The following is a 9,161-nucleotide window of genomic DNA, read 5'->3' on the forward strand; positions in this document are numbered from 1 at the left end:
TATATTAAAGTAATTGTTTATTTAATTGTAAAGTACTTAATATAAGAATAATGACATTCTCCTAATATGAGTGTGATACAAATCGCAAAAATTCCTCTCGTAACTTGTTTAAATTGCAAAAAATACATTCGATGAAACATCGCAACTTAGGTGCCGCGATAAGTCGAGTAACCAAACGGACTTAACAAAAGTGGCAGGTGATAGTGACCGTTCGGATTTTTCACGTCGAATACGATCTCCACAAATGGAAACATGGTTTCTATTCTTCTCAGTGTGAAGTACTTATCGACGTCAAAATGAATCTTATAACGGCCAATTGTGCAATTTACCTTTTCCACTAGATCGATACAGTAGCCTTCCGCATTTGTATTGCTGAAAACAAAATTTTATTTTTACTCATTTGTAATTCAACCTTCCAACTTATTCAAATTTCTTTTATATAAACGTTTTATATACTATTTAGTCATATTGAAATATAATAAGAGTTAGTATTTTATATTAAGAGTTAGTATTTAATAATAAAACATATTTCACATTAAAGAATTAAGCAGGAAAAGTAGGATAGCAGCGAATAGAGTATGAGGATTAGGAGAAAGAATTTGTAGAGATAATTTTAGTAGGAGATGGATGTTGTACAAATACTTAGTGCAAAGTGTGATGGACTATGGAGTGGAAATTTGGGGTTGGGAGGAAAAGGAGTTAGAAAAAATAATGGTAGACTATGTTAGATGGATTTTTAAACTAGATTTTTGTACACTGAGATATATAATACAGAGAGAGTTAGGTTTGATAAAATTAAAATGTGAATGGGGTATTAGAGCCATGAAATATGAGCAAAAGGTCAGAGAAAAAGAGATGTTCATTTGTTAAAGAAATGTTAGAAAAAGAGAACTTGGTAAAAAAAAGAGTTGCGTAGTAGAGAAAGGGAAAGATACTATAATAATAAAAGATGGAGTATAGAGGCAATAAAAAGTATGATGTATAATGGAGAAGATATTGAAAATAGTTTAAGAGAGAGAGCGTAACATACAAAGACAATTAGAAGATGCAAGATTTAGGGAAGCAAAGTACAATAAAAAGTATAAAGATTTAGGTATGGAGAACACAAAGCCCAACTTTTTAAGGAAGGAAATGCTAAATGCTTGATAGGTATATGTATGGGGATGAGATAAGAGCCCTAGTAAAGTTAAGATGTGGTAATGTAGAAAAATATAATAAGTATTAGTTAGGTGATGAGTGTAAAGTGTGTAAATTTGGTAACAGAGGATGGGATAATATTGAACACTTTGTATTGGAATGTGTGGTCACGAAGGAATGGTTTAGTTAGTTAGATGAAGACTGCACTGAAGACAGAACAACAAGAATTTTCAATGACGAATTAGATGTGAAGAAAAGAGCATTATTAAAAAAGTTTTGGAAGGAAAAAGAATTTAGAAAGAATAAGAGTTTATGTGAGAATGTGAAAGGATAAGGGTAGATTTAAGAATTAAAATTTAGATAAGGTATTTATGTGTATATTTATTGATGTTACTGTTGTGAAAGAGTAGGCATGATGTAATGATATGATCAAGGAAAGGTGTGAAAGAATGTCTGATTTAGACTTTTTGTAATCCAAGTCCCTTCTTGGCTTATATGCTGATGAATAAATTATATATATAATAAAACATATTTGTTAAAAGATAAATTATAATTAATTGAAATTGTCACTATAACTTTGATACATTGTATGATCTTTAAAAATAAGTTTTTAAATTTTATTTTTAAGAAGAGAGTTTGTTAACTCTATTTTCAAAAAAGAATTAAAAAAAGACAAACATCTTTAATACTTCACTAATATTATAAAAACTATGTATTGAAGATAGAAAATAAACAATGATATAATCAGAATTAAAGAATTACACACCTTTCATTCAAGAAAGTCCATTTTCCGTCCATCAGTTTATATAAACTGACTTGCAAACCACCAATCGGAATTCCCTTTGTGTTATCCACAACATAAGTGGAGATCCGTAATTTCCTCGTTGTAGTAGCTTTTAACGGTTGCTTCCCTGTAACCTAAAATAAACAAAAGATTTATTAAATAATAACTATTGAATAACAAGTTATGTATCATTGAAAATGAATACACATATATATATATATATATATATATATATATATATATATATATTTAGGAAAATAGCTTTTGACTAGGCAAATGCTATCTGGTGTGTACATACTAAAAGTACATTTTGGAAAAGAACGCTTAGATTCCCATCTAAGCATAGCGGACGGGGCCTCGCCCCGTCCCCATAAAAGAATATAACAAAACTTGAGAGCGCAGAAACTACCAAGGCTGACAGTAGCCAGATAACCACTTGCCTAGTCAAAAGCTATTTTCCTATATATATATCCGTTAAGCTAAATAATTAACTTTTTTTAACAAAATCTTAATTATTAAGATATCGAGACTGAAAAAAAAAGATTTTGACAGATAAGAATCATCTACACATTTACTGAAGAAAAAAAATTGATTCTATATATTTTAAGAAATAACATCATGTAAACATCTTTCTTTCTGCATTTTATATTACGTAAGAAACTAACAAATTAAAAGAGCTTCTTTCTTACTTTCTTAGATGATGGCCCTTTGATACTAGCAGCAGTTGATTGTTGATTAGTGCTAATAATTGGCTGCTGACTGGTACTAGGAACAGCTGGTGACTGGCTGGTGACAGAAGTAGGCAGATTCGATGTTTTGATCTTGATTTGATCCGATTCAGACACTGTTTTTTTCGGTTCAGCCATCATCAACGGCTTGCCCTTGAGCTTAGTCAATACATACTGTGTGCCCGGATGAAATGTGCCGCCAGTTAATGTAAATGTTTTATTTCCGCACATCAAGGTAATGGTTTTGTTATTTTTCAGATTAGGCGCGATTGGCAAAAAATTGATCGTATTCTGAGTCGGCGTTGATGAGACGTTTGTCTGACAAGTTGTGTCCAATATCGGCAATGAAGAGGTCACAATCAAATCAGATTTATTATTCTCTTGCTAGAAATAATAATTTTTGAGATTTAATCGATTGTAATTTCAAGTATAAAATTCAATTATAAAAAGATTTTTATGAGATTTTAATGACTATAATAATTCAAACTAATTTTTAATAAATGAGATATACAAGGGTTTAAGCAGCAATTAAACTTAAATATAATTACGTAAATAAAGTCAACTTTAAAAAATAAAATTAAACGGACGCGCAATTTAATACATTAAAACGTGTTAACACGTTTACAAATTATAAAATAATTAAAGATACATACATAAAAAGAAAAAGATTATAAATACACGAAGAAATTACAAGTTATAAATAGTAATAAAATCAAATACACGCAAAATATAATAAATAGAGAGAAAAGAAACGTAGATTAAAAAATAAATTAACATAAACTATAATAAGAAATGCATATAACAAAAATTTAATTAAAGCGCAAACGTTTCAATCCTTGACTGGACTTTCTTCAATTACGAATTAGATAATGATAAATTAATAATAAAAATAACAAAAATTAAATAAAAATACAAAAAATTGGGAAACCTGATGTTGTCATCGCATACTGTAATGTTAGTTATTATTAATGTTGAATCCAAATAATCAATAATTAATAATGTTTGAATTAAAATAAAAATAAACTAAACTCAGAATAAAAATAAACTAAAAATGGTCATTTAAAATTGTTTTAACATGTTAACATAATAAAGTACATATTAAAAAATTTTTTTAATTCTGTTTTTATCAATTTTTAATGCTTTTATTAAAATTAAATTAGTTTGAATTTTTGCGTGCATTTTTCTGTTCATCAAATGTGAATCACTTACGGAAATTTTTTCCATCGATTTCTTATTGGCTTTAATTTCCATTTTTTCATTCTCGAGCGGATCTTTCAACGTTTCATCCACTGGAGATAAAATAGGTACATCTGAATTAACCGATTCTACTACCATTTCCATCTGCACATTCCCCTGTTCTTCGACTTCCTCTTCGAGATATTCACTATGAACATGGGCCATTGCCTCGGCCAATGTATCCCGACATTTTTGCTGTACATTATAAAAATCCAATGTACATATTGTAACAGAAATGACATTGAAAACAAAAATAATCGAAGGTTTTAAAAGGACAGCCTTAACAACAAGCGTGATTAGGTACTGACGTGAGTGGGCTGGCAGTAGGAAGGATAGGTGAGGTGCGGGATCCAGCGGGACCGAAAAACAGATACGAACGTTACCGAAAAAGCGAGCATTCTTCGATGAGTCGTTGGAGAAGAAAGTCGCGAGAGAGTTCCAATTTTTTAAATTTTCGGCTTATAACATTTTAAGAACTCGATACACAAACTCTTTGCACAAACAATATTATTACCTCCTATTGTAACAACTTACCTTGGATAATTTAACTTTCTTTATTACAGGTTTTATCTCCTCATCATCAGATTGCAATTGTGTATACAAATCATTAACTATTTCTTTCTCTTCCTCTTCTTCTTCATCAATTATTTCCTCCGATTCCTCTTTGATCCCTTGTATCTCTGTTGTTTCTTCTTCATCTGACACTAGTCTCTCAACGACATATTCAATATCCTCTTCATTTTCTTCATCTCCTTCTATCTGATGATCATCTGCCTAAAATTTAAAAGAAAATTTATATATAACTATAAAGTATAATTTATATGTGTTTAGTTTTATAATTAACAATATTTCATTATCATCACTTGTACTAAAAATACTAGATAAATATAAAATGTTTATTTATCTCAATAAATATGATTAATCTTAATTATTTGAGAATTACAGATTATAAAATAAAATATTAAAAATCGACAAAAAAAGAGACTATCTCATAATCTTTGTATAAATTTTTCATGAATAACATATTGTACTTGTTTATGTTTCGAATATACATTTCATTTATTATATTTTCATGTACAAGATGTCTAATATTTGTTCTTTTCTAATAGAATATAATTATATAAAATATAATTTAATAGATTATAGTCGCTCACGAGAAAATATTTTAATAAGCCATGCAAAAATACAAATTATACCTTGACTATTTCTATTTGACAAAAATATATAAATAATAATGTCACAAAATTGATATTTTTTGTTAAATATTTTTAGAATAAATAATGATCTATTGAATATAGAATGTCCTGTACATAAAAATTGAAAAAAAATAAAGCACTGGACCTCGACTTCCTCGATGAGGCCCACTTCGAGCGCGTTCGCATCCCACTTCCGGGAATTTTTCTTTTCTTCCATGTTGTGTGTTAAAGCAGCACGCTGATGTTTCATCGTGCAGGTATGCTTCAACAGCGACAGACGATGCGCGTGCAGATTCTTCTTGCAATAGAGGCAATAAGCACGAGTTGGTTGATGCGGCACCGAGGTCAGCCATCCTGAAACGAAAACACCTTGAAATCGCTGCCATTTCCATCGTACAACAAATTTCTCAAAATTATCATTCCTGCTTGTGACTGTGTATGGCGAGGGGTTGGTCACTAACAGTTATAATGTACAAAAATTACCCTTTGATACAGGATACTTAAGATTACCCTTAAATTATACCTTGGATTACTTAAGATTACCTAATAGTATCTCAAATTAAAAATAAATTTTGAAAAAGAAATTTTACTTTAAATTATTTTAACGCTAAAGATTATTTAGATTTACCAAAAATAACCTTGGATTACCCAAAATTTTGCTAAGATTGCCGCTGAATTACTTAGCCCTTGTAGAAAAATTACCTCAGTGACCAACCCCTCGGTGTATGGTAATCTATAAGGATGTGTATATATAAATTATAAAAATTTATTATAAATATAATAATAATATTACATAATAATATAACATAATAAATTATTTATTATATGTAATTATTATATTTTATTAAAATACTTTGTTTCTATTGTGTACAAGTTGTACAAGAAAGAAAATTAGATATTTTAGTTTACTATTGCTATCTCATTTACTATTATTATTTCTTATGTCGAGGTTTTAGAAACTTCAAGTAGGTTAATTTTTAATATCTTATTGTTTTACCATTAATCTATTTCTATATTAGACCAAATGTGGCCGAATTAATGGCTATATTTGAAATTTCAAGAATTTATAAACTTGATAAATTTTCAATAGCAAAAGCTTTTATAATATTACTGAAATTTATTTAATGCATAACAAAAATTTTAAATTTTATTTTCAACAAACTGTCAATATTCAGATATTTTTCATCTTTATTAAATTTTTTCGAACAAAGTAGTCTCATTCATGAGATGGACAAATCATGAATACTGTGTTATTTCTTCATTCTTTTTTATTGCAACAATCTTGTTAATCATCTATTAATCGTTAAATAGTAAAGGATCTATAAAACGAAAATTATTCTTCATATATACAATTTTTTGTGGAAGTTTACAGCTTAATATATCAAATATTATTATCAATTTAATGTTCATCCCAATCATAATTAGCAGAAAAATTTTTGTCAAAAATCCTTTGACATATAAATCAGTACAATCATGCAAATTGCCAATTATTTTCTTATAGAACAAATCAAAAAATTAACGAATTCTATAAAATATTCGATTTTCGAATATTTATTATATAAATTCATAGATTCTTTCTAAAGTTCCTATTTGAATATTTCTAGATGCAACATACAGCTAGTTTCTGCATGTAAAAAAGCGCAAAGTGAGAACCTAATAACGAGTCTACCAACATGTAACGTGCATTAATACTAGTCTGAATTAACCAAATCTTTCATCTCTCTTTTTACATTGCAGCGAGATGGAGAGGAAAATCGATCAAAGTTGCGTTCAAAAATTTATTCCTTGGAGTAGAGTAACCAATCAGGAAAAAGATATTTTTGCTTCTTTTATTCTAATTGGCCAGTCAAAAGCTACTCCAAGAAGCACAACCCAAGACAAGTGGACGAGAGTCGATCCACAAATGAATCCATCGACGAAGTCGATTGGTCCGCAAAAATTAAGGTACATTTTCACGAGTTGCTCGAAACCAACTATTTCAGGGATAAAAAGGATCACATAATCAAAAATAAAAATATCAATTCGTTATTTTTGTGATCACGTAATCCTTTTTGTCGTTCAAACGACCGGTTTCGACAAAATACACCTTTACATTCCAAAATTTATTAATTGGAATAATGCTTTCACTTGATCAAAGAAATTCCTCGAGAAGTTTCTTTTATATTTTCATCATCAGTCGAACGCTACTCCACTCTAAGTAATAAATTTTGAAACGCAACCAAAAGATCGATTCTAGAACGAGGAAGATTCACGCCAAATGAACGAACACATATACACATATACACATATACACACATATGTGCACATACCCATACAGAGATTAGAAATACCTTTGAAATCCTGCATCTGCTCCCATTCCTTCCTATAGCGCTGCGTATACACGCGGGTCTTCGCGTGACTGATCTTCCCCGTGGGCGTGAGACGCGGGGCAGTCGCGGTCAGCAGATTGCACACCACGGCTGTTGCCTGCGGCCCGCTGATAAGCGTCATCGGTCGCGGCGTCTCGCCGTCCATTTCGGGGACCGCGTCACAATATTATTATTCGTATATCTCGTGGCGATATACAAAAACAGCTGGTGCTCCCGGGTTAGGATATACCCAAAACCGCGGCACGAAATTACTAAATAGTTTTTTCCACTCGCGGCGGAAACTCACCGAATTTCGGGGGGAGATCGTGTTCTCTAGCCTCGCCTAGTGCCTCGATTCTTCCCTAGTTTTAATGGCGGAGCTTGGAGCTGTTAAAACTGACTGTTGCTGCGCGGAAGAAGCGGCGTTCTCGTCTCGACGCGTGTGGCCAAGATGGCGACACGTCTTGCAGGACCGTATCTGTTTAAGGAGGACTCTCTAAATAGAACACTAAAAATAAGCTGATTTTTGAAAATTTTTTTTAAAGAAATTTAATAATTTCTTTAAAAAAATTAAGCGAATTTCTTCGAAACTTTTGGGACATTTTATTCGATATTTCAACATAATACAGGAATTTTTACGAGTGAAAATAAAGCTCTAAAGTCGAGTTACAGGTGCTCGTCCGCAAGGTCTCGCCACCGATATGGTAAAAGTGTTAGAAAGATATAGCCGCTAATTTCTGAAACAAAAAAATCAAGAATTTTTTTATTTTTTATATAATTATATAGTCACGCATGCACGTTAAAATAAATGTTTTTTATGAATAAAAAAGGACTTAATCCATTATTTTAATATTTTTTAAATATCTTTGAAAAAGATTTTTCAAACATTTATAAAAATTGTCTGCTGGTTGGGAAAGGAACGGCAATGCAAAACTTCCAGGCTAGACTGGACAAAAGAATGTGTGCGAAAAAAATGCGTAAATAAAATTTAAAACGTCTTTTTTGTGACGTCTTAATGATGTTGTAAAAAACGTCATAATATCGTGATTCTTAAGTCATTATAAATCGCATAAATATTACTATTTTTTAACTAAATAATATCTTAAATTATTAAAACAATTTTGTGTATAATTTTGATATTCACAATTCTCTATACCTCAGGGCCTTAATATGAATTTCCTCTATAACCTGGAACTTGATCATAATATTTAATCATGAATCTTTTCCTCTAGCGTAAACTCGTGAAAAGTGAAAAGTTTCATTAACGAATTCAATATTTGTGAATAAATTTTTCACTTTTCACGAGTTCACGCTGAAGAAAAAGATTCATGCTCAAATATATGTCATTAAAACGTTATTAATAGGTCTAAAATGGTCATGAAGTCACGTCTTTTTAACGTCTTGATATGTCGTCATCGGTCCGTGGCATTAGTCCGTCATTTTTCCGTCATTTTTACATCATCACATCACGTCATATTTAGTTCGAACTGACCATATTTTGATGTCAAACTCTGCGTTCGAATTTCACTGCCAGTAACTGCCAGTACTAAGAAATGTATAGTGTATGTAATGTAAACTATAGATTTTTAATACTGGCAGTGAAATTCAAACGCAGAGATAATGTCGTGTGCTTGCTACCTGAGAACCCAATCAATACCAACCAATCACAATTGAATTTAGAGAAGTATAATCGAATATGATTGCTTAATTTTCTTACGACCAACGACTCATT

The 9,161-nt window shown here is 30.6% G+C and overlaps 1 protein-coding gene across 1 annotated transcript; it reads right to left on the bottom strand.

The window, feature by feature from the left end:
* Positions 1-29: 29 nt before the first annotated feature.
* On the bottom strand, positions 30-7,858 carry LOC140663932 (uncharacterized). Its single transcript, XM_072888530.1, has 7 exons — positions 7,412-7,858; positions 5,227-5,435; positions 4,420-4,659; positions 3,859-4,080; positions 2,611-3,033; positions 1,904-2,055; positions 30-372 (listed from the first exon to the last, which is right to left on the bottom strand). Exons 1-7 carry the CDS (start codon positions 7,593-7,595, stop codon positions 147-149), a joined length of 1,656 nt encoding a protein of 551 aa, XP_072744631.1. The 5' UTR covers positions 7,596-7,858; the 3' UTR covers positions 30-146.
* Between the last annotated feature and the right edge of the window lie 1,303 nt (positions 7,859-9,161).

The sequence above is a fragment of the Anoplolepis gracilipes genome, chromosome 3 (assembly GCF_047496725.1).
Source record: "Anoplolepis gracilipes chromosome 3, ASM4749672v1, whole genome shotgun sequence".
NCBI classification, from domain to species: Eukaryota; Metazoa; Arthropoda; class Insecta; order Hymenoptera; family Formicidae; genus Anoplolepis; species Anoplolepis gracilipes.

Excerpts from the sequence above, each read along its gene's own strand:
- LOC140663932 (XM_072888530.1), bottom strand. The coding sequence starts at position 7,595 with ATGGACGGCGAGACGCCGCGACCGATGACGCTTATCAGCGGGCCGCAG. Across the intron at positions 3,034-3,858 it reads AATCGATGGAAAAAATTTCC|CAAGAGAATAATAAATCTGA; the intron begins GTAAGTGATTCA and ends TATTATTTCTAG. Across the intron at positions 373-1,903 it reads TGGACTTTCTTGAATGAAAG|CAATACAAATGCGGAAGGCT; the intron begins GTGTGTAATTCT and ends TTTTGTTTTCAG.